Source organism: Cricetulus griseus, chromosome 7 (assembly GCF_003668045.3).
Source record: "Cricetulus griseus strain 17A/GY chromosome 7, alternate assembly CriGri-PICRH-1.0, whole genome shotgun sequence".
Taxonomy (NCBI): domain Eukaryota; kingdom Metazoa; phylum Chordata; class Mammalia; order Rodentia; family Cricetidae; genus Cricetulus; species Cricetulus griseus.
The window spans coordinates 63,453,605-63,479,091 of NC_048600.1; the positions used below are offsets into that span (position 1 = coordinate 63,453,605).

The window sequence follows — 25,487 nt, forward strand, 5'->3', positions numbered from 1 at the left end:
AAAACAAAAACAAGAGAGAGAGAGAGACCAGACTGACTGAGAGACAGACAAACTATTATCAGAACAAAATTCTGATTTTCTGAATTTCTGTCTAAATTCTCAAAGCCAAGACTCTACATAATGATCCCTTATCTCGAACACCCTTCTTTTGCCATTTAAAAGTAAGTCTGTGAGGCAGACCACGAAGATTAGAAGCTTCTACAGTCCAAGTCCTCAATATGGTGCTGAAATATAAAACGTGGGCAGAAACGGACCAGCCCTATCCAGGACACTCAAAAGGGACGTTCTTTATGGCTATGAGAGCACCAAAGGACCTGACCTTGACTTGAGGGTCACGGAGCACTTCCCAGCAACCTCAGCTGAGATCCAAGGAAGTTTAGTTTTAGTTATGAGAGGGGAGGGGAGGCTATGGAGGGCCTGCTAGGCAGAAAAGTAATGTATAAAGACTTGTGTGGAAGAAAATGAAGAGTAGGAGAAGCAGAAGAAGACCCATGAGACCACACAAGGGCCTGACAAAACCAGTCACCATGAATTTGCATTGCCTAGAGCCCAGAGAAGGCTGACTGATTCTCACCACACACATGTTTATCTACAAAGAGACCCCACCTCCAGAGTACTGAATGCTGGCAAGAGTGGGTAGAACCTAAGGTCACAGAGCTACACACAGCTTAAAAAGCTAGCTCTCTGTATACTAGGTGGGTCCTGAGGGCTTCTACAAAACAGAGACCAACTTTCTCAGAAGCCTTTCCAGTTTCCTAAGGGATAATTCCCTTAGGAATGGAAGCAGTTCATGAGGACATGAGAGAAGGCATAGCACTGAAGCTGTGTAGTGACACACAGCTGAACTTCAGGAAAAGAACAGTGGGCACAGCCAGGAAAGGTTCTGTAGGGGACAGTGTAAGCCACGCCTGCTAGAAGCTGGCTACAGGTGTGCTTGACCACGCCTGTCAGGGCGTGGTCAAGGTGAGGTCAGGATGATGAGTTTTAAGGCAGATGGGAACCCCTTCTCTCTGGCCTGCCTGCCTTGCTGCCCTTGGCACGCTCTGGCTTGCGTTTGGCTGGTGTTTTTCTAATAAAGGTTATCTTTATCCCAAGCTCCTTTTATTTCTCAATCAATAGGGTTCTGCCAACCTGGTATGGGCCAACCCGGAATCTTTTCCCAAAGGCCAAATTGGGGGATGGGGGGTGGGGGGTTGGGGGTGTCCAATACTCTTCTCATCTCTACAAGACTAGAGGAATGACAAGGGAGTAAGAAAGGAGCCAGAAGTCACTCATTCCCAAGATTTGCCAACTTATTTTAGGAGTGTGGCTGATACTCAAGCGTCCCGTGGCTGAGGGGTGGCTCTGAGAGCAGGAGCTGAGAACCTTTGCAGACCAAGAGTCAAATGTACTGATCCTTCCCCCAGAAGTAAACAGGAGCATTTGATGATGCCACAAGGGAGCTTCAGAAAACAAGTGATGAAGGGATGCTCAACTCCAGTGGGTGAGGAGCAGGCAAGGCAGCTCCTCTGCCAGCTAGGCCCATACCCCAAGCTACACTTCAAGAAATGCCCACTATTACAAGGCACTGACCCTCTAGGTTCTATTGTCCCCCAGAGGCCATAATGGCCTGCACATATCCTCTTTGGTTCCTGTGAAGGAACTAAAGGAAGACTAGCAAAGGAAACCCTAGTCCTTCAGAGTCCGGTTGTGCATGGGGTCTACCACATTACTTTTCTCCCTGTTTTATGGTTGGCATCACCATCTTAGCCAAGCTGAGGTCCAAAACAACTTTTAAATTCTCCCTGTAGGGGTCTAACAAGCAAAGGAGGATGAAAGCAGCTTCAGGTCACAAGTCTCAGTCCGGGTCTCACAATCCTAGGAAAGAAGGTGGTACCTGAGGGTGGCAGAGATAGAGCAAGGTAGTGGTAGGCAGGGACTCTGTGAAAGGCAGAGTCTCTGTGGGCAAGGCTGCCCCACACACACCCCGCCCCCAACCTCCAGTTCCTGGGAAAAGGATCTGCAGCAGTCCCATCCATCTCAGGCATCCCAGGAAGGTCTGGGAAGCATTCATTTTAAACTTAGACTTCCAGGCTAGCTCAGAAATGCTGATTCTTTTGGACGTCCTAGGGAGAGATCAAGAAAAAAAACAGGTAACAGGGCTTGGTGGAGCAGGCCTCTGATTTTAGTAGTAGGATGGTAAAGGTCAGCCAGAGAGCTGCACAGTGACACCCTATCTTGGGAAGGGGATGAAGAGAGGAAAAGAGGGCGGTAAGGGAGGAAGAGGAAAAAAAGAAAGGAAGCAAAGGGTCTGGGCCAGGCATTGGTGGCCCACACCTTTAATCCCAGCACTGGGGAGGCAGAGGCAGGCAGATTTCAGTGAGTTCGAGGCCAGCCTGTTGTACAAAATGAGTTCCAGGATAGCCAGGACTGTTACGCAGAGAAACCTGATCTTTATTTTTTAAATATCCCCCCCCCGCTTTTTTTTTAAGATTTTATTTATTTATTATGTATACAACTTTCTGCTTCCATGTATATCTGCACACAAGAAGAGGGTACCAGATCTCATTAAAGATAGTTGTAAGCTACTATGTGATTGCTGTGAATTGAACTCAGGACCTCTGGAAGAGCAGACAGTGCTCTTAACCCTTGAGCCATCTCTCCAGCCCCCTAAGAAACCCTGTCTTGAAAAGGAAAGAAAAAAGAAAGAAAGGAAGGGAGAGGGAGAGAGAGAGAGAGAGAGAGAGAGAGAGAGGGAGGGAGGGAGGGAGGGAGGGAGGGAGGAGAGGGAGGAAGGAAGGAAGGAAGGAAGGAAGGAAGGAGTATGAGATGTAGCTCACTGGCAGCATGCTTGTCTAGCAAGACAGTCTAGATTCAATCCCCAAGACCAGAGGAAAAAGAGAATGACTTTTTTTTCCAAAGGGAAATAAATGTCAGTTCATCGAAAGGAAGCTAGAATGTGGGTGTAGTGATTCACCTTTCTATTTACGAAAAGCAGTACAGAGACACAGAAAGGTGCTAGCATGACCCACCTAAAGGGCAGCAAACTGATTATGGGGTGAGTAAGGACAGGTGACTTCCAGGACCACCACAGAAACAAAACAATAGAAAATGAAAGTCATTCAGTTGGGTTTACCAAGGACACAGGTGATATATAACCTTAGGGTCCTAAAAAGACACTCATCAGGCTGTAAAGGAACACATCTAGGACAGCACCCTGTGTAGTCCAGAGAGTCGGGAAGGAGCGGGGGGGGGGGGGGGGGGGGGGGGGGGGGGGGGGGGGGGGGGGGGGGCGGGGGCCTGCAAGAGGCCCAGAAAGCAAGTGGCCTTAAGTGAGAAGCCCTAGTCTTTGCACAGCTGGGCAACCACAGGGTGCAGCAGCCTTGCCACTATACTCGCCTAACATGTTCCTTTCCAAATGCCTTCAATGTACCTTGCTCAGCGCTTACCCTAATCTAGCAGGTTCTGTGCCAACTCTCACTGTTCAGCCCTCATATACCAGTCAAGAACCTTTGCAATAGAACATGATCACAGGAGATTGCTTTCGCATCTGCCTATGTCTTTACTCCAAACTTCACTTTTTTTATTTTTGGTTTTTGGAGACAGGGTTTCTCTGTGTAACATTCTTAGCTGCCCAGGAAATCACTCTGTAGGATAGGCTGGCCTCAAACTCATTGAGATCCGCCTGCCTCTGCCTCCCGAGTGCTGGGATTAAAGACATGCGCCACCACCACCCAGCTCCCTACTTCACTCTTAACCACATTGCCTTACTCTACCACAAGATGTAAATTATTGCAAACAAAATGGCCATCTGGCTTTTTCTTTCTTTCTTCTGTTCATAGCTGTATCCTAAAGCCTAAAACAGCAGTTCAGCAACAGAACTAAAATAAATAAATGTGACCTTTAGTTCATAGATGTTAGTGGTTGCTACCATCCTAACTGGTGGTCCTTTTTAAAAATATTTAAACTGGAGAGATGGCTAAGAGGTTGAAAGCACTGGCTGTTGTTCTTCAAGAGGTCCAGAGTTCAATTCCCAGCAACCACAAGGTGGCTCACTACCATCCATAACGAGATTTGCTCTCTTCTGGCGTGCAGGAACATATGCAGGCAGAACACTATATGGATAAATAAATTTAAAAATTAAAAAAAAAATAGGCGGGCTGGGCGTTGGTGGCGCACGCCTTTAATCCCAGCACTAGGGAGGCAGAGGCAGGCGGATCTCTTGGAATTCGAGACCAGCCTGGTCTACAGAGTGAGTTCCAGGATAGGCTCCAAAGCCACAGAGAAACCCTGTCTCGAAACCCAATTCCCCCCCAAAAAAACCAAACAAACGAAAAAAAAAAGTTGTAAAATTTAAGGAGAGATCTGTGACATCGGAGGGCCACTGCAAACTTAAGTGTTGAGATTAAGGTCATCAGGTTACCAAATTATCAGTGTTCCTCCGCTTCCCTGTCCAGCCACTTCTTTCAGGGCTACACAAGACAAACTAGCAGGCTTTTCTGTGGAATGGTCAGAGTCACAGAAAGGGATTCCAATAAAAATCCCTTAAAACAAAAGGGCCAGATTGGACGGCACACGCCTTTAATTGCAACTTCAAATATACTTCCTTAGGTCATAGCTTAAATCGGAGTCGCCAACCCAGGAACCGGAACACCAAGCGAAAAGGGCGGGGCGCCGTCTCTGCCACGTAGCCGGGGAGGGAGGAGCCGCTGCAGTATGGCGATGAGCCGGTCGTCTTACTTTTCCTTCCTGAACACGTACTAATCTGCCGAGGAGCCTTTATTAAAACCCAGTAAAGCTTACTTAAGAACGCATTTGTTCAGCAGTCGCCAAATTATGTTCCGTGGCAGAAGAAACGGCGACATTGCGACTTACCGCGCCCAGCCCCTCCCACTACCTGGTGACGCCATCTTTGAGCAGCAGGGAATCATGGGAACCCCCGCCTTGCTCTCCGGGTATTTCCGGTTCCGCCGGAGGCCGCTCTTTCTTTTTCTCCGCGGCGTCGCTGTGGCTGCCGCTGTGGTGCTTGGCTCTCTGAGCTATCCGGTGCCATCCTTGTCGCTGCGGCGACACTCGTATCAGCTGCAGCCATGACGGAGCAGATGACCCTTCGTGGGACCCTCAAAGGCCATAACGGCTGGGTAACACAGATCGCCACCACCCCGCAGTTCCCAGACATGATTCTGTCTGCGTCTCGAGGTACGGGCTGCATGCCGGGCGAAATAGCGCGTTTCCCGGGGACTGCGCGTCTCCTGGCTTCGCAGGTGGCGCGTGGGTTGGCTGGCTTGGTCCATTCCCCCACCCAGTTATGAGTTGGGGCGTGCAGACCCGAACCTGGGCCCCAACTAGGGCGACCCTTTGCACATGGACGGAAACCGAGAGGTGTCGCATAACTCCCATAAGATTAGGTGACTAAATCTCTTCGTCTGTCTTCTCGAGATATATTTAAGTAGTTAGGGAGCTACAAGCCAGGCGGAGCAATGATGACCCCAACATGCCATCTGAGCTACTTTGCTGAAATCCAGAGGCTGTTTCTGAGCTGCCGTCTGGCCCTGAGCTCTGAGCAGTGCGTAAACTAAGGCTTTTTATTTTTCCTCATGACTTATCTTTATCATGATTTGCCCACCCAGGTCTCCCTATCTGCCCAAATTTATGTTCATTCTCGTGTGAAGCTTATCAGGCACTTTATTCGTTTCTGTATGGTTTGACATGGTGCATGGCTAGGACTGTCTTATTCTACCATAGCTACTGCATTTCTAGTCAACCCTTAAAGGCACAAAAGGTGGTCTGCTTATCCCACACCCAAGTGACTTTGCTACTTTTGAGTTAGCCTTGTGCTGGAGTGATGATAGATAAAACTGGCTCCTCAAGGGGACTAGGTAAGGTTTGTTTCCCAGAACCCACATGGTGACTTGCAATTGTAGGTAGTTACAGGGAATCTGACACCCTCTTCTAAAAACAACATGGGCACACATGGAGGGGAAACATTCAACACAAATTAATCTTGGGTTGGATTTGAGTTTCAATCCCAGCAAGTGTGGTACCCCATAGTCTCGGGTGTGCCTTACATCTTTTCAGTTCCTCTCACTGAATGTAGTGATGCTCCCCTTGTTATTACACCAGTAACCGTAAAGCACTGTAAATTATGCCCAGTATATAGGTGTGGGTGCCTATGTAATTTCTTCCCCAACCTTTTCAGACAAGACCATCATCATGTGGAAGCTAACCAGGGACGAGACCAACTATGGCATACCACAGCGTGCGCTTCGAGGTCACTCCCATTTTGTCAGTGATGTCGTTATCTCCTCTGATGGCCAGTTTGCCCTCTCAGGCTCCTGGGATGGAACACTGCGCCTCTGGGATCTCACAACGCAAGTAGCTGCTTTGGGACCTTGGGGGAGAGCTGGGCAAAATTGAGGTAGATTCCCGAGGGTGTGGTCTCCCTCGGAAATTGGTTTTTTTATGGAGGGTGGGGTAAGATGTTGGTGTTGACCTCTTTGAGGAGGGAGCTAGAGGGCTGTCGTGTAGTTGGAGCGTTTTTACCGGGTACCGCCAGCTGTTAAAATAAGTGTTTCATCTTGAAAGCTGTCCTAGATGAGCATTTGGCAGGTGTAATAGAGGATCCTAGTGATGACAAGAAGACATTGTCAACCAATCCCCACAAGGGAATGAGGACATGTCCTGCAATTCTGAATGGGTTCTCTGGCACATACCAAGAATGGGCTAATAATAGAACAAAGCCACATATAAGCTGTGTGGAGTGATAGAGCCTACTGGAGCAGCAATGTAGCCAAGAAAAGGGTCTGACTAAAAGGATAAGATTTGTCTAGAAAGTGACCAGGTTCTCCCATTTAGGGGCACCACCACGAGACGATTTGTAGGCCATACTAAGGATGTACTGAGTGTAGCCTTCTCCTCCGACAACCGGCAGATTGTGTCTGGATCTCGAGACAAGACCATAAAGTTATGGAATACTCTCGGTGTCTGCAAATACACTGTCCAGGTAAAGTGATGGAGGTAAAGGCTACAAGTTAGAGGTTATCTCCCAGCCCTTGGGGATTTTGTTGCAGTTTTGAGATGGTTCATTACTATGTAACCCTGCTTAGACTAGAACTTTGGTCTGCTTATTGCATGCTGGGATCAAAGCTGTGTGCCACCATCTAGCTCTTTTGTAATGTGTGGCATTTGTCTGGGATTTGGTTGGTTTTTACTATATATTTAATGCATTCTTGCTCATGAGTGGCTTGGGACTTGGGAGTTGATTTTTCTTCTGAGTTGGGGCATGGAACCCTAGGCCAAGGCATCTATTGGGCAGGCCCTTACACATGAGCAAATACCCAGATGTGTCCCATAACTTCCCTAAGGGTTAGGGGGTTTTAAAATCTCTACCTACCTCCTGGAAGTATGTTTAAGTACTTGGGGGCTACAAGCCAGGCAGAGCAGTGATGACTCCAACATGCCATCTGAGGTGCAGTGCTGAAATCCAGAGGCTGTTTCTGAGCTGTGCCTGGCACTGTGCTCCATGAGGAGGCATCCTAGGACTCAAATATGAATCAGCAGGCTTGACAAATGACTTTACCAACTGTTCTGTTGATCCAGAAGTATAGGTTTGCCAGAGAGTGCTGTTGCCCCACTTAGGGTAGTTATCTGTAGTCCTCTTACTTACCTTGCATCTTCTGTAGGATGAGAGTCATTCAGAATGGGTGTCTTGTGTCCGCTTCTCCCCGAACAGTAGCAACCCTATCATCGTCTCCTGTGGATGGGACAAGCTGGTCAAGGTGAGCTTCAACAATGGCCTGGCCCCATTAGAAATCTAAAAATGTTCCCATTCCTCTGAGATGGTAATCACTCCGGTTTGGAATGTTTTGCAAATTAAATTACCTTGGCTTTGGCTCTTGATGCTTTATCTAAGTTCATTAGGGATTGAGTTTGTTTTTGAGGCCAGATCTCACTCTGTATCTCTGATAGGCCTGTGTCAGCCACTCAAATATTGGGATTACATGCGCTTGCATAAAAACCTGTTATGAGTTACCTTTAAGGAAGATGCTATTCTTTCTTGTGGCCATAATCCTGGTCACTCACCTTTTTCCCTAGGTATGGAACTTGGCTAACTGCAAGCTGAAGACCAACCACATTGGCCACACTGGCTATCTGAACACAGTGACAGTCTCTCCAGATGGATCCCTCTGTGCTTCTGGAGGCAAGGTATTTAGGGGACCTCTGATCTTTATTTATGGAGAACACTTTCATCTGATAGCATGTACCAGTTAAAAGATGAGCTTAAAATGTGGGAATGTTTCTAAGGATTATCATAAAATATATAGAAAGGCATACCAAAGAAATTTTCCTTTAAAACTAAGTTGGTAGCTGAATAGATGGCTCTGGGATTAAGAGCACTGACTGTTCTCCCAGAGGTCCTGAGTTCAATTCCTAACAACTACATGGTGGCTCAAGACCATCTAATAAGATCTAGTGTCCTCTTCTGGATTAGGGCTACACACAGGCAAAACACACTGTATACATAAATAAAAGTAAGTTGATATACGTATTATACATTACAGGGAAGGTCTTAGGACCATGAACGCTGACACTTCAACCATTAGCTTTATCTATCCTAACTCACCATTTATGTCCGTCCAGGATGGCCAGGCTATGCTGTGGGATCTCAATGAAGGCAAGCACCTTTACACACTAGATGGTGGGGACATCATCAATGCCTTGTGCTTCAGCCCCAACCGCTACTGGCTCTGTGCTGCCACAGGCCCCAGTATCAAGATTTGGGTAAGTGATCTGTTGTGCACCACATTGATTTCAAGCTTTATTGGTAGATTCATCATTCAGCTGCTGTCAGTTGACAAGTTGGGATTATTTTTTCTTAACACTTAGCAGCACTGGGCAACATTTGACTAATAAAAGGGAATGCCCATATTTGGCAATTTGTTGAGTCATTTGGGCCAAAGTAATTCTCCTTTGAGAGGCTATTTTGTCAGCATATGTGGTATCTACTCACTAGATGACCATTAACAGTTACAGCCACACACCATGAAAGATAAGCAAAAATAATCCCAGTAGTGTGTAGCAGGTAGTAGAGCACTTAGCTAATGCATGAGAGGCATAAATCAAATCCCTACCACATGTGCCACTAGTATCAACTAAAAGACTGGGGATTCTATGTGGTATTTTTATGTTTTGGACAGTGTGTAACCCAGGCTGACCTTACATTTATGAGGAGTCATCTTGACTAAGTTACATGGTCAGATCTAGAACTTGGCAGTCTGCCTCAGCCTTCCAAGTAGCTCCAATTGTATAACTAAACCACTGGCCCTCTAAATGATTGTGGGTTGCTAGGGTGGGGGTTGATATTTCATATGTCCTTGAAAGAAAAAATAATCTGGAAATCTGAATTAGAAATAGGCTTTCCAAGTAGTTCATTACTGTCTGTGGTACAGGATAACTGGCCCATAGCCAGGGAATTCTGTCTCCTCCATAGTTTGAGGAATAAACTGTTTTAGGTGTCAAGCAAAGGCCCTTTAATTTGCCATCTTAAGGTCTCCATTTAAAAAAAAAAAAGCTATGGTATGACAACATACTACAGACCATAAAAGTCCATTGCATAATTGTTATGGGCATCCTTACCTGATTTTGGTTTGTTTTCAGGATTTGGAGGGCAAGATCATTGTAGATGAATTGAAGCAGGAAGTTATCAGCACCAGCAGCAAGGCAGAGCCACCCCAGTGTACCTCCCTGGCATGGTCTGCTGATGGCCAGGTAAGTACTTGATTCTGCCAACTCAGCTTCCAGCTTACTCTTCATATCACGGGCATAAGACTAATATATTAGCAGGGCAGTGGTGGCGCACACCTTTAATCCCAGCACTCGTGAGGCAGAGGCAGGAGGATCTCTGTGAGTTCAAGGCCAGCCTGGTCTACAGAGCTAGTTCCAGGACAGCCTCCAAAGCCATAGAGAAACCCTGTCTCGAAAAAAAACAAACAAACAAAAAGACTATTATATTAACAAATGAAATGATAAAGGGTGACTAGTTACAGAAAATACTATAATCTATCTGGGGAATGATTCATGATTTGGACCTCTAGAAGAGGCTTCAAAAGTATAGCAAGCTGTTTCTTCTGGGAATGTGTGCTGAGCATGTCTTAGACAAGTTCTTTGTTTGGGGGCCATACAATTCATTGTTGGGCATGACCCTGTTGCCATTCTCTTTTACAGACTCTGTTTGCCGGTTACACAGACAACCTGGTTCGAGTGTGGCAAGTGACTATTGGCACCCGCTAAAAGTTTATGACAGAGTCTTAGAAATAAAGTGGCTTTCTGAAATCTTTTCAGTTATGGTTTGTCTAGTGAGCAAGTTCCTAACTTGCCCGCCTACCCACCCTTCTCCCATTTGTTGTGTTTTGCTTGCATACATGTCTATGCCAGGGAATATTAGGGTGATGGGAAACTTTGGGACATTCAACATGGCACTGTCTGTCCTAAACTCAGGCCCACCTATGTTTGCCTTCCTCAATGGTGTATCTATCCTTCTTGGTTGCACTTCATTCTAGCAATAGCAGCAGAATAGTTTTTTCCAAGGCAGGGTTTCTCTGCCCAGTTTGAATTTAGCCCCATCTACTTGGATCTACGTATAACATTTAGTCCTTACTAAGTAAGCTACATGAATAAGGACCTCCCATTCCTCACTGAAACAGGAAACCCTAGGAATGCATAAAGAACCAGAAATTCAGGGTTGATTGTATGCTCCTGACAGCTAAGAAGCAGTTCCAGGGCTTCTATGGGAAAGTACTTCATGAAGCAAAATTGCTGCTTCAAAAGAAAGACTCCACAACAGCAGCAAATAAACACTTTATTATCTGCAACACAACCCACCTTTTACCCCAAGAACATGAATTGACCTCAGCCACAAGCAGAGGACAAAAGCTGTTAGGTGACAGAAGGCAAGGGGTTACTAGAAAAATAGATTATACCCAAGGCTCTCCCAAGGATCCAGACCCCTGTCCCAAGCTCCTTAACAGGGCTTACCAAATGGAACTACAAGGTGCTGAGAGGCCAGAAACTGAAATTCACTGAGGGGAAAAGAGCCTGGCAGTGAAGACTTGGAGGGGTTAGGTGTGAGGAGCTGGGCTCCTAAATAAAAACTGTACGACAGAGAGAAAATAATTTATTGGGTGATATAATGGTGTGCAGTGTCACGTTGACCATTCCAGATCTTACTGAAGCTAAATTCTGGCCAGTCTATGGAGGTAGAAATTGGGGGCGGAAGGAAAGCTTTAAGAGTTCCTACTTCCCCAAGAAAAGTAGACTTTACACAGCTCTACCCTTTTGCCCAGCCTGCCTCCCCACAAAAGCTTCCAAATCCCTTAACTGGAGCTTGCACCAAAGCATGGAATTGGAATGGGTAGGTCTTGCCCGAACCCTCCAGCCTCAGAAATGACAAAGACTGAAGAGTAGATGTGGAAAAGAGAAGTTAAGGAACAAAACTTCCACTCATCCCTGCACTCAAACTGGGACTCAGAGCTGGACTGAGCTAGGCAGACAGGGAGGGAAGATCAGGCAGCTGTTCTTATTATCAGGGACCCATGCAGACCTGTCAGACAAAGTAGGTGAGAGAAGACTGAGCTGGAGGAAGTCTAGAAGTTGTTTTAGGCTCCTATTGGGGGAAGCAGCCTGGGTTCAAGGAGGAGCAGAAAGCAACTCAGTAACAAACAGTGGGAGGAGCCTGAGCTCACAAACATAGTGGGCAATCATCCACCACCACCCGCCCCCCCAGCAGTGACTGGAGGGGCCCCTGCGGGTGGCAGGCTGATCAAGGGCAGAGCTTGATGCGGGTGCCCTTGGAAAGCACCCGAAAGAATGGGAAGACACGCTCGCCAAGGAAGGCAGCTGAGAAGGTGTGGACGTGGGCTAGGGTATCCGCATTATAGAACCCTAGGCGCCCAGCCTCATAGTCCAGGTACACGCCAAATCGCCGTGGTTTCTCACATGGGCTCAGCAGTGTCTGCTCTGTTGAGCTCTGTGCCTGGTATCGTTTGCCGTGAGTACCCACACACCACACTTCCCGCTGGAGCAGAAGCTGCTGAGGCAGGTGGAGCCGGCGGCGGCGATGGTGATGGCGTGAGGAGCTGGCGTCCCCACTGCTAACAGAGGACCCCCCAGAGCTCACTTTTTCTTTATGATGGGTTGATTCACGGGCAGCACCCACTGCCCAGCCCCGCCGCCCGCCCACCTCTACCTCCCAGTAGTGCCGGCCAGAACGGAAGCCTTGGGCCCCTAGTACACAGCAGTCAGCTGAAAAGCGCTTGGAATGTTCAGGAACCTCCTGCCGACGTTCTGCCAGCCGGACCCCACGACGATCAGGGGACAGCATAAGGGCTGGGTGAGCTGTGTCAGGGTCCAGCGTCAGATCGACTTGGAAAGAGGAAAGATGAATATAGCAGAGCTAAAACACCTTATCCCTCACAGGCTCATCTCTATAATCCCCTCCAATCCCATTCAACTCTTTAAGCTCTCAGCCCATATTGGGGGCCAAGCTCCGGATCTATGGGTTCTAACATTCATCCTAATTCTACCACCTGCCAGCCTTCCCCTGTCGCTTTTTGTGCACCTCACCTACCAAAAACAGCTGGGCCACCATAGAAACAACTCTTGGCTTGAACCCTCAGAGTAGCCACCAGTAGTCTACTCCATCCCAGCTACCCAAACTTCCCTCAACCTCAACTCGGGTCTGTAAGAAGAAAGGCAAAGGAAGGTTATTGACCTCCCTACCTCTTGCAGCCTGACAGAACATTCGGCTCATTTTCCTCACGATGGCATCTGTCAGGAAGTCGTGGCTATGGGGTTGGCATGGGTCAGGGGACCAAATCTCTGGGGGCTGCAACTGTATCTCTTCACACCTGGAGGAGGGGGGACCAGGTAGGGGGTGGGAACATGATATTCCCAGAACAAAAGCCAAGGGGGGGCGGTGAAGTGGAGGGTCTAAGAAGCAGGAACTTAGGTCCTGGGAGGAAGGGAAGGAGAGGGTGGGAAGACAGGGAGGGAGGAAGGGAGTCTCAAGAGAGGCAAGAGTGGGGACCCAAACACTACTGGGTCACAAAGGGTAGAGTGGTAACATACCTATTGAAAGTCTCCTTGATGTCCTGGGAACAAAAGACAAAAGGGGGGAGAGGGAAAAAGAGAAAGTGTCAGCTGCACAAGGCTCACTGCTCTCTCCCAGTCCCCTAAAGAAAGATTGAGCTTCAACAGGAAGGGAGAAAGCAGCACCTTCCCGGATCACAATAAACATGAACACTCTTCACCTACCCTGACCACCAGACCTAATATATCATCCTGCGGTAAGCCCCAGTAACAGAATTTTCACAATCTGACCCAGACACCTTCCTCAAGCTATCAACTCTTAAGCCCCTATTTCTAACAACTGAATCTGCCTTCTATAGGTATGACTGGCACATGCATCATACTCAATATTTAAAAAAAAAAAAAAGAAAGAAAGAAAAAGTTTGATCTTCAGATTAAAAGAATTAGGGTTCTTTCCAGTGAGGAACAGACAGTTCTGAGCAGTGGCTGGTGAGCACTGCCTAATAGGACAAAAAGGGAGCTGGGGAGTATGAAGCAGGGCAGAGGCAAGAGTGCTTACCTGCAGCAGCCGCAGGCCCCCCTGCTGGCTCCGTTCTTGGGCTTCAGCAAGCAGGCGGCTTAGCTGGGCAGCTTGCTCCTCAAGGTGGTTCGCTGCTGCTCCTGCCCGTCCCAACTGAGCTTCATGCATCTCTCGAAGGCGCCGCTCTAGTCCTGCCTGCTCTTCAGCCAGAAACCGTGTTAGTCGCCCAAACTCTGAGGCCACAGCTGCCAGTTCTGACTTCATCTGACTCTGAAAAGATGCAAAGGCAGGCATGAAGACATAGTTCACTGATTACGAGTACTGTCTATTCTTCCAGAGGACCACAGTTTGATTCTCAGCATCCACGTGGCAGCTCACAACCATCTGTAACCAGTTCCAGGAGAAGTGATGCTCTCTTTTGACCTTTGTGATCACCAATCATGCAATGGATACATACATACATACATACATACATACACACACACACACACACACACACACACACACACACACACACACACGGAAAGCACCCATACAGTAAAATTTTAAAAATTAACAAATGGAGAGCTGCAAAGGGAATGGAGGCCACCACCTGAATACACAGAAAGGTATAGTTGCAGTTTTCTATCTGCTAACTCTCAATCTCAGGCAAAGAAGTTCTGAGAATGGAAAGAGAAGTTTCCTTCCCCATCTCAGTCTTATGTGCCAGTGCAATAGCGCAAACCTGGCACACTGGTCCAAAGTCACCAATTCCTTTCTGGAATACCTATCTCTCTCTGCCCTAACTAATTTACTCTTTAAATGGAAGCTAACATGTTCTAAAGAAGCTTCTCTCCAGATCTGTGCAGCACCAACTCCATATCACTGTATTGGAGATGCTATGTTATAATGGAGATGGGCTGGGGGAACATGTATGGAGGTCGGAAGACAACTTGCAGGAGTTGGTTTTCTCCTTCCACCACGTAAGTAACTGGGATCAAATTCAAGTTATCATTATCAAACTTGATGGCAGACTCCTTTACTGAGTCCTCTTGCCAGCAAAGTTGTTTTGTTTTTGAGACAAAAGTCCAGGCTGGCCTCAAAAATCACAATTCTCTGGCATCAACCTCCAGTTTGCTAGTTTAAAGATATAAGCTGTGGGCTGGAGAGACGGCTCAGTGGTTAAGAGCACTGGCTGCTCTTCCAGAGGTCCTAAGTTCAATTCCCAGCAACCACATGGTGGCTCACAACCATCTGTAATGAGATCTGATGCCCTCTTCTGGTGTGCAGGCACATGTGCAGACAGAACACTGTATACATAATAAATAAACAAATCTTAAAAAAAAAAGATATAAGCTGCATGCCTAGCTTAATATTATCTTCTTTTTATTATCCTCTTCTATGCCATACCTCTCACAAATAGGACCTATGCATGCCTTTGTTTGCCACAGTGCCACCAAAGGCCGGCATAGTGCCAACCATAGTGTATAGGTATTTGGTAAGAATTTTTTGGAATTAACAAATAAGAGAATTTAGGAAGCAAGACTTGAAGTAAAGCTGGACATGAGGGCTCATGCCTATAATACCAATATTCTTGAGGCTGAAACAATGAATTATTCCACATTTGAGGCCAGTTTGGGCTACAATATAATATCCTGTCTCAAAACATGAAAGGAAGATGCTACAAAATTAAATCCTGACTCTCAGTAGTCTCAGCTGCCATAGGAGAAGTCATTCACACCCTTTACAAACTCTTCAGTAAAGGTGCAAACAGCAAGTATTATACACTTAGGGGCCAAAAGGTAAAATGCTTTGTAGGTACAGTTGTTTCTAGATATTCAAGTGGGTTTGTTTCAGGAGACCCAAATCAGCAGATGTGGAAATCCCTTATATAAAATGGCATAATAAAAAAAAAAAAATGGCATAATAACTGCATATCCTCCCATATACTTTAAATGTCTCATAATACCCACTACAATGTAAATACTACCAAATAGCTATACTTGTGGTGTTTTAAATGAGAATGACTCTCCATAAGCTCATATATTTGAATACTTGGCTTATACTTGGTCCTCAGTTGGTAGAACTGTTTGGGAGAATTAGAAACTGTGGTCTAGTTGAAGGAAGTGTATCACTGGGAGTGGACTTTAGGAGCTGGGGCCTTGTTGAAGGTGTCACCCAGGGTGGGCGCTTTGAGATTTCAAAAGCCCATACAATTTCCTGTTAGCCTCTCCCCACCCTGAATATTGAGGATCAATAAACATTTTATAAGTTGCCTTTATCATCATGTCTCTTCACAGCAACTGAAAAGTAACTACTACAATGCTGTATACTTTAAAGACTGGCCAGAAGTGGTGGTCCATGCCTTTAATCCCAGCATTTGAGAGGCAGAAGCAGGCAGATCTCTGAGTTTGAGGCCAGCCTTGTCCATAGAACAAGTTCTAGGACAGCTGGGGCTACACAGAGAAACCTTATCTCAGCCCTAAAGCCCCCTAAAAGTCTCTATTTTTGGAGGGTGGGGGAGACAGGGACACACTATGCAGACTAGGCTGGCCTCAAATTCTCAAAGATCTGCCTGCCTCTGCTTCCCAAGACCCACAGGAATAAAGACTCTATTAAAAAAAAAAAGTTTGTAAAGCCATACATAGTGGTGTCCCTTTAATCCCAACACTCAAGAGACAGAGGCAGGTGGATCTCTGAGTTCAAGGATAGCCTAGTCTACAGAGTAAGTTCCAGGACAGCCCCACAGAGAAACTATCTCCAGGAAAAGAACAAAAGTCAAAGGGCTAAGAACACTGGGAAAGAGGACAGGAGGTATGTGCGATGCTAATGACCACTAATTCTTCCTTTTCCTAACATGACTGCCCTTCCACGGCACACCAAGCCTTTCAGACCACACCCTTTAATGTTCTGCCTACCATCTGTGTGTATCCTGGGACTTGGTACTCTTCTAGCAGCTGCTATATATATTTGCTCACTTGCTTTCTGTGTTATCCGGGGTCAGGGACTGGGTCTACTCTGTAGCTTTACACCAGACAACCAGCTTTAACGAGCCAGACCTCAGTTTTCACTACATTTTACAAACTAGAAAGGAGCATGCTTCCGAACTTCAAAACCTGCATCACTTCAAATTCCTAGAAAAGTGTCTACCCACCTCCCAGGCCCTGGCTACTCTTTTTTCAGGGACAGTCATCATATGCGATAGTTCTCAGTCTCATCTCATCTTCCTTACCCTGACAACAGAATCAGTCAGCCATTCACAGACATCACCCACCTTCAGCTCTGTCACCCGCCTCTCCTCCTTGGCCTTCATCTTCTGCACAGCCTCTAGGTGCTTCCTAAGTGGCTCCACGTGACCTTGGAGCTTGGCCTGAGGGAGCAGGAAAGGGAGATTAGTCGGGGGATAAAGAGAAGCAGAGCCTCCCTCTCCAGTCCTCTCTACAATGGAAACTTAATGCCTGATTATTAACATTGTTAAATGTCAAGTAAGTCCTCCCTTCCCACAACTCTTCTCTCAGATGACCATACATGCCTCCAACTCTCCCCTGCACTCATGATGCAGAAGCCTTGTGAGGACCTTAGGAGGCTGGATCTGAGCTGGAGCTCAAGCCATGTATATGGCAGCTATCGAGTACAGAGTTCTGTAGCCATAAAGATCCAACCTCTTTTTTGAGGGGGAGGGGCGTTTCGAGACAGGGTTTCTCTGTGGCTTTGGAGGCTGTCTGGAATTAGCTCTTGTAGACCAGGCTGGTCTCAAACTCACAGAGATCCACCTGCCTCTGCCTCCCAAGTGCTGGGATTAAAGGCGTGCTCCACCACTGCCTGGCAAGACCCTTCTATACAGTGCCTCAAGTTGTGGTGGTCCCTAACGGTTGTTACTTTATAAATGCAATTTTGCTACTGTTGTGAATCACTTAAGTATCTGATATGCAGAACATCTGATATTCCATCCCTGTGAAAGGATGGTTCATTCCCCCAAATGGGATGCGACCCAAAGGTTGAGAAACACTGTCCCAGAGCATAAACAATTTTACAAATGTGCTTTCCAGGCATTACCGGGTCCTTCACCCTCACTTTTCTTTCCTGAGGCAAGGCCTCATATAGCCCAAGTTAGTCTGGAACTTGTCTTACAGCTGAGGATGACCTTGAACTTCTGATCCTCCTACTTATACATTCCTGGTGATGGGATTATCACTTTACTTAGTTTCTATGTTCTCTCTGCTTTGTTTCACATTCAACTGTCATCTCATGAAAAACAAAAGCCCTTTCTTCTTTTAGTTACAATTCTAACAGCAATCAGATGCATGGGCTTTCCATTCCAAGGATTTATAGCTATGTCTTTTTCCTTAAAGGGTGTTGCAGAGACCAGGATGGGTATAATAAACTCTGCCTTATGCTCTTTCCTCTTTTTTATGTCTTCTCCTTATGACCTGCTCCCTCCTTTTCATTAGGGGAAAATACAGGATGGACCTTGAGCTTAGCTCTATGAGAACCAAAACTACATTTAGGTAATTTGAGGCAAACCATGCTTCCAGTTCCCTCAGTTTTAAATGGGAATAATGCCAACCTACCTCACAGACAGCAAACTTAGCAAAGTTTCTGACATATGGCAAAAGGTCAGTAAACATCCAAAATTTGCTAACTATGGCGGTAAGCTGCCAGTGACAGCCTGATAATGACCCATGAACTAAAAAGATAACTGACCCTGAGTACAAAAGGCAATTATTACACAACTGGTTGTAGGAAGTATCACAAACATAATAAATCAGTCATCCCATTCAATAGTATACACCAAACTATGCCTTTTGATATTACTATTTCTCCACAGTAGAATCAGATATCTCTACTCCATCAATTCAGAATTTACAAGCTTTAATTCACCCTTTAGTATTGGTCAAAATTGACAAATAAATTACAAGGATGGATCCAAATAGAATGTACAGGCGTTTGGTTTGAGATAGGGTCTCACCATTCAGCATGGCTGACACAGTACTTGCTGAGTAGATCAGGGTGGCCTCAAACTCACAGAGATTCGACAGCTTCAGCCTCCAAAGTGCTAGAATTAAAAATGTTGCCACCACACCTGACCCTTTTTCTTTCTTTTTGAACAAGCTCTCTGAGCTGGCAAGATGGTTTAGCCAGTAAAGGCCGTGGCTGAACATGATGATGAGTTCAATCCATTCAACCCAAACGTGGAGGAAGAAACTAGTTCCCAAAATTGTCCTGTAATCTTTGCATGTACTTACAAAATAAAAATATAATAAAGCCAGGAGTGGTGGCTCACACCAACCAGCAAAGGCAGCTCAGAGATTTCAAGGCCAGCCTGGTCTACACAGAGAGTTCCAGGACAGAAAGGGATATGGGAAAATCTGCCTCCTAAAACCAGAACTAAAGTAATTTAAAAACAAAACATACATATAAACATAAGCAGGCAGTGGTGGTTCATGTCTTTAATCCCAGCACTCAGGAGGCAGAGGCAGGTCAGTTTGAGGTCAGCCTGGTCTACAAATGAGTTCCAGGATATCCAGGTCTATTACACAGAGAAACCCTGTCCAGGAAAAAACAAACAAACAAACAAACAAACAAGAAACAAAAAGGGTTTCTTGCCCTCAGGTCTCATGTATCTTGAGCTAGCCTCTATCTTGCTACATCAAGGATGACCTTGAACTGTTCTTCCTGCCTCTATTTCCCCAAGTGTTGGGATAAAAAGCTTGCACTATCATGCCCATTTTAGGATGACTATTCTATAGATACTCTAATTCAGAACTTCTGCAGTAAGGCCCACTGTACTTTTGACATCTCCTCAAATAACTGACAATCAGCTGTGAAGCCTTAGACTCTAAAGTTGAGGAGGTGATGATCACCTAAATGAAGTTACTGACTGAATTAGGAGGAGGCATAGAAACATTAGTCACAAACAAAGCTCTGGGCAGCCATACAGAGGAGGCTACCCTCTCCTCCTGATTCTATGGCTTCAAATCTGAAGATAGTTCTATCTGTGCTGGCTGCTTCACAGACACATGTCCTTTACATATGTCCAAAGAATTAGAGAAATAAAGAACAAGCCAGTTAACCAAACAAGAATTAGATTCCTAGAACAGTCACATCAGAAAAGTCAAACTAGGCCAGGCGTTGGTGGCGGATGCCTTTAATCCCAGCACTTGGGAAGCAGAGGCAGAGGCAGGCAGATCTCTGTGAGTTCAAGGCCAGCCTGGTCTACTGAGTGAGTTCCAGGAGAGGCTCCAAAGCTACACAGAGAAACCCTGTCTCGAGAAAAAAAAAAAAAAAAAAGTCAAACTAAAATATCCAAGTAGTGTTACCTAGGAGCCCCAAGAGGAAGATGTTCATATCCAAGTCTATCACTTATTAAAGCTGTATATACATAAACATCCATGTTCAGAATTTAACCCTGTTTCCCAATCAATAAAATGAGAATGGCAAACATCAAACTCACATGGTGACTTTGAATTATGAATGATAATCCACAAAAAGTGACCTGCACAGTACTGACTATATGTGAAGTGCCCTATAAATATTAACTCCTGTAATAATTAAAGTTCAAAGTGAAGCCGGGTAGGCACACCTTTAATCCCAGCACTCCAGAGGCACAGGCAGGCAGATTCCTGTGAGTTCAAGGCCAGCCTGGTCTACTACTGAGTGAGTGCCAGGATAGGCTCCAAAGCTACACAGAGAAATCCTGTCTCAAAAAAATAACAAAAACAAAAAAAAAGTTTAAAGACACAAGATTTTTACCCTAAAACCCTCCTTTCTGGTTAATACATGAGACTGGGTGCTGAGCCAACCAGCAAATCTGTATCATAGGATGGGTGTGGAACCCGTTAGGAAACAAGTGCAGAGTATTTGGGTCTGACACTAGTTATTTCTATGCTCCTGTTTCAGACTCCCTTGTTCTTTTTGGTCCCATTTCTTTCCATCTGGAAGTGACTCTGTCATGGATAAGACTTAAGATCCATCCAGAAGGATGAATGCACTCTCTGTCACTTGCACTCCTATCCTTAAGCCACAGAGGAAGTCTCAGGATCCTTGTAATTTATCGACCTTGGAAGTCAGTGCTTGGACAGGGAGAATCATTTCTGCAGGACATGAGGTCCTGTAAGAGAACCCACATTCCCTTTGCCCGATGTCCTCTATTTCCTCCCTACCCTTACTAAACTCTTGCCTTGCTTAGTTCACTCACCTTGTACTCCTGCACCACCTCTTCCAATGGCACCACACTATGCTGTTTGTGGCTCCTGGATTCTCGGCACACCACACAGATGGCTTCTTCATCCACCTCACAGAACAATTTCAGGGCTTCTTGGTGTCTCGGACAGATGCCTTGTTCATTCACACGACTCCCTCGACCAGGGGTTGGATGCATCTGACGAATCACCTGGACCATGTTGGCCAACTGCAGGTTGGGGCGGAAGCTCCGCCGAGGAAAACTTTTTCGGCACTGGGGACAAGTGAAGCACCTCCGAGGGGCTGGAGGTGGCGGCAGTTGGGTGATCGGATCTAGCTCCTCTTCCTCATCTTCCTCCAGCACTTCCTCCTCCTCGTCCTCATCTTCCCCCCTCAGGTCCTCCACATCTCCCAAGTAATAGTCCAGATCTTCCTCCTCCTCCTCTTCCTCCCACACATAGTCCATGTTGTCCCAGTTGGACCCGCCTATACCACTACTCCAGAACACACCCTCCTCTTCCTCCTCGGCCTCCTCCTCCATGTCACCCTCATAATCTTCATCCCGCATGGGGGTGTCCCAACCCCCGCCTGCTCCGACAGCCTCCACTTCTTCCTCCTCTCCGACCTCCTCCTCCTCCTCCCGATCCAACTCATCCCTGTCCTCCTCATCCTCCCCGCCCCACAACTGGGTTACACACACTCGGCAGAAGTTGTGCCCGCAGCCGATGGACACGGGGTCCGTGAAGTAATCGAGGCAGATGGCGCACACCGCCTCCTCCTGAAGGGTCTGCACAGGGTTGGGTGTCATGGCAACGGCAGCCATCTTAGTGTCCAGTCAGCCAGTGTAGAAGTGTGGTGGGGGCCGAGGGGGGGCGGGGGGGTCTTCCTTCTCAGAAGCCCAGGAGACCCGTCCCCACCCCAAGCCCTGCTTCCCCACACCTTGCCTGCGGCGAGGCCGGAGGAATGTCCTCCCGACCAGCCCACCGCTGCACACACAGTCCCCTACCCCTAGACGACAATCGCGTCTCAGAGAGGGGAGGGGACTGAGGTGAGCACCACCGACAAGTATCTCAGGTGGACCTGAGTGCAAATCTGCCCCAACGCTCCCCCGGCCTCCTCATAAACCCCCGCCCCTCCTCACTTCCTGGCCCCGCCCCCCAGCTTCCGGCCTCCCTCCCGACGCTTCCGGCGTCTCCACACGACCTAAACTCACGAGTTCCCTCCGAGGTTGTGCTACGCCCCCCTTCTCCCACGCCCCGCCCCGGACTCCAGGGCAACCGGAAACGAGGAGGAGACGCTCTAGCGGACACGCGGGAACAGGGCGGGAGGGCTAGGACGGCGGAGGTCCGCATCTCTGTGATGACTGGCGGCGGGGAACGCGTACAAAGCGGAAGAAGCCCCCATGCCCCGCCAGCGGGGACAGATGGCGGAGGGCAGCGAGGACGTGGAGCAGCACCCTGCTCTCCGTGCTACAACCGCAGCGGCCTAGCGCCATCCTACCGACCAGGCACGGACGCCTGCAGAAGGCACTCCCAATAGCAGTGCCGGAAGCTGAGGGGCGGGCCCGCTCAGCGTCCTCAAACACTTCCGGCCCCTGTAGCCCTAGAACTTGCTGGAGACTCGATAGATCCCTGCAAGTGGGGGTCGTGGGCGGAGTCTGACGAGATAGCTGGGACTGGAGTTCGGGAGGCGCCACCCTCTGCGGGGCATTCCCACGCCCGTTTCAGCAGCTGCAATCTTGCGGGCACTCCTGTATGCCTCCCACACTTGGGAGGGAGAGGCAGGAGGACCGCGGCAAGTTACAGCCTTGTCTAATCTGGGCTACAAAGTCAGACCCTGTCCCAGGAAGTAACCACCAACCAACCAGAGCAAGCAAACAAACAAACAAACAAAAAAACACTGTCATCTGGCCACTGGCCTATCATTTATTATTAATAGCTACATTCACATTAAATGGAACACTGTCCAGATATGTGAACAAGAGTCTTCCCGGATGTGTTATGCTTAAAAAGCGCAGATTGCTGGACACTCTGGAGTATACAAGGTTAAGTGTATTTGGTGCTTTGTATGGCTGTGACTACTCCTTTAAAGTAGACCATAGGTCGTCGCCTCGGGGTTTTGTGAGGATGTCACGTAAAGCGATCAGAGGGTTTCCTAGCACCTGGTCCGACTGCTCAGGGTTAGCTAGCTACTCTACCATATCCGCGTCTGTGGAGGAAGACAGAATTTCTCTAGGAAAGATGACCGGGTAGGAAAGACGCTTTTCCTAACATGTAGTTCTTTTTATATCCTTTGAGTTTTGAAACAAGTCCATATGTTCTCTTTAAAAATAAATAAATAAATATATATATATATATATATATATATATATATTTCCCCCTTGCTATGGAGTCATTCAAATTTTACTACTTCTTAATGGCCGTGCACACTTTCAATGATTTGCAGTCCTTAATGTTTTTGAGATTTGTATTCGTTGAATTCCAGTGTAAAAGGAAGGAGTGTCTCGAATTGTGTTGTGGAACTGGTGTTATGTTTTTGTTGTGAGGGAATCTTGTCCTGGATATACTAATAAAGATATTCCTATTCCTGTGGTCCCCAACGCGTTTCTGTGTCTTTTTTTACTTGTTTTTTTTTTTTATTAGTTTGTTGGTTAGAAATAACTGATGCGTTAAATCCTCTGAGCGCTGATTTAGTTGGGAACCGTGGCTCACCGCAACTCCAACTGAATATACCAAAGTCACGGACCTTCATGAGACAATTCTAGTCTTAGGAAGTGGGCGCAAGTCTGTCGAATCGTAGCTTCAGGGACTTACGGGTGAGATTCCTAGCAGGATTGTTTCCGTAGTGTAGTGGTTATCACGTTCGCCTCACACGCGAAAGGTCCCCGGTTCGAAACCGGGCGGAAACAGTTTTAAACACACTGGTTTTGCTTTCACAAAATCCTGTATGGTATTGAAAATACTAATCAGAAAGAGAGAAAAAGAGAAAGAATAATCTAGGGAAAACAGAAACTGAACGAAGTAACTGCCATTGCCATCTCTCCAAGAACAGGGGCCACTCGGATGCATGTGACCATTTTAAATAAAACAATTGACGAAGCTCCATGCTCATAATCTCAAGGTCGCGTGTTATATATACCAACATGGGGTGAACTTCCCTTTAGAAAGGACAATGATTTTAGGCACGTTTGTGACCAAAGCAAGACGGTACTCTGTTGTCTGCACTATTGCAAAGATGGGTGAAGACCACTAAATTGGAAAGCCAGAAAACGAGTGAGAAACGGGTACCATTTGACAAAATCCTGGAGGCCGGCCATCATCAGCCTACATGCATCTATGTATTAGGTTACTTTACACCCATGTGTCAGGACCAGTGAGGGTAGGCTGAGACCCCAGGATCCGGCAGGCCTATGTAAGCTTCCAAACTATCAGTTAGGATTCAGACTTGTATTTCCAGGAAGGGTGCTTTGTACGACGAAAACCTCAACTTTAGCTAATGTTTCTTTTTTTTAAGTAAGAGTCTGTCTGTGCTGAGATATTGCCCTGCCCACTTTGCCACCGTACATAAGGGGATATAAAAATGTCGTTTTTTTGTTTTTTGTTTTTTGTTCTTTTTTTTTTTTTTTTTTTTTTTTTTTTTTTTTTTTTTGGAAAGCCCTAGCACGAACATCTTCAACTCCAGGAAATTCTTCATTAATGTCAAGTGAGATACACCACCTGTTCCTTAGTCTTGTAAATACAACCCCAGCTCTACTAAACAAAGGACACCCTCACCTTCCATTTCAGAAGCATGTCAAAGGTGCAGTTGGGGTCTGGAGAGTGGATGTATTACCCTATATAGGGTGATCATAGCAAGAATTAGAGTTCCTAGCATGATCCTAACACACAAATTCCTGGAGAGTTACTGTGACTAGGTCTTTCCTCGAAATGTATGGATTGAAATAAGCAGTTTTGGGGTTTTGGAGAAGTATTTGAGCACCAACCCTCTGCCCCAGCAACTGGAAATTTCCCAGCCAATCCTGGTAGCTCAGAGCTACTTGGGAGACCGAGGCAGAAGATGGCACATTTAGGACCAGTCCGACCAATTTAGTGAGAGTTGTCTTAAAGCTCAGTGGCAGCGTGCTTGATACCAAGAATGAGACCACAAATTCAATATCTAGTACTGCAAAAGAAAAACACACATGTATATGTGTATATGAGCATGTATGCATGATATGATATGGCTATTGCCCTATTGAATGCTCAGTGGCATGAAATTAGACCCATTAAAAGTTCCATCATTAAGGAAGGAATGATGAAGCCCTAACCCTCCTTCTTGTTCAGAGAAGGGCTAAGATATCTTAGCCTAAGGATATTTAGTTGACAATTGCTAGGAAAGAGGTTTAGGAGACCCTGCCTATTCCCAAGGATATGACAGCAGTTAATGGTTTCCAGGGAAGACATTTTATTCAGTAGTGTAGCCACTAGTAAGCTGCCTATGCTCCTATTAATGCCCCTCCCATGCTCCTGTAAGTAACCCTAATTAGACTCATTGTTTCACCAAGCTAGACAAGGATACAATTGTTTCTTTGTTCTGCCATTGGTGCCTTATCTGGGGCAAATGAATGTGTGTTCATCTCCCCAGGAAAAGTTCACACAATAATCATTTTTCTAAATACCTGAAGTTCCTCTTTACTGTGTGGTTATGTTGTCATTTGTAATGAGTTTGGGTATGTTTGTTATTATTTGTCTTTGATTTTGGC

The 25,487-nt window shown here is 46.6% G+C and overlaps 2 protein-coding genes and 4 non-coding genes across 6 annotated transcripts; 5 read left to right on the forward strand and 1 right to left on the reverse strand.

Annotated features, from left to right (window-relative positions):
• Positions 1–4,947: 4,947 nt before the first annotated feature.
• On the forward strand, positions 4,948–10,315 carry Rack1 (receptor for activated C kinase 1). The gene is made up of 8 exons (XM_027427679.2): positions 4,948–5,178; positions 6,179–6,350; positions 6,835–6,982; positions 7,662–7,757; positions 8,074–8,184; positions 8,620–8,760; positions 9,637–9,747; positions 10,204–10,315. Exons 1-8 carry the CDS (start codon positions 5,070–5,072, stop codon positions 10,267–10,269), a joined length of 954 nt encoding a protein of 317 aa, XP_027283480.1. The 5' UTR covers positions 4,948–5,069; the 3' UTR covers positions 10,270–10,315.
• On the forward strand, positions 5,454–5,521 carry LOC113836830. Its single transcript, XR_003487349.1, has one exon. It is a non-coding gene; the product is annotated as a small nucleolar RNA SNORD95 (small nucleolar RNA).
• On the forward strand, positions 6,600–6,679 carry LOC113836877. The gene has a single exon (XR_003487399.1). It is a non-coding gene; the product is annotated as a small nucleolar RNA SNORD96 family (small nucleolar RNA).
• On the forward strand, positions 7,416–7,483 carry LOC113836829. The gene has a single exon (XR_003487348.1). It is a non-coding gene; the product is annotated as a small nucleolar RNA SNORD95 (small nucleolar RNA).
• A 504-nt stretch (positions 10,316–10,819) lies between the features above and the next one.
• On the reverse strand, positions 10,820–21,878 carry Trim41 (tripartite motif containing 41). The gene is made up of 6 exons (XM_027427678.2): positions 20,763–21,878; positions 16,839–16,934; positions 13,625–13,855; positions 13,105–13,127; positions 12,757–12,884; positions 10,820–12,399 (listed from the first exon to the last, which is right to left on the reverse strand). The coding sequence occupies exons 1-6, from the start codon at positions 21,567–21,569 to the stop codon at positions 11,798–11,800; spliced, it is 1,887 nt and encodes a 628-aa protein (XP_027283479.1). The 5' UTR covers positions 21,570–21,878; the 3' UTR covers positions 10,820–11,797.
• Positions 21,879–23,581: 1,703 nt separating this feature from the next.
• Trnav-cac lies at positions 23,582–23,654 on the forward strand. Its single transcript has one exon. It is a non-coding gene; the product is annotated as a tRNA-Val (tRNA).
• Positions 23,655–25,487: the final 1,833 nt, after the last annotated feature.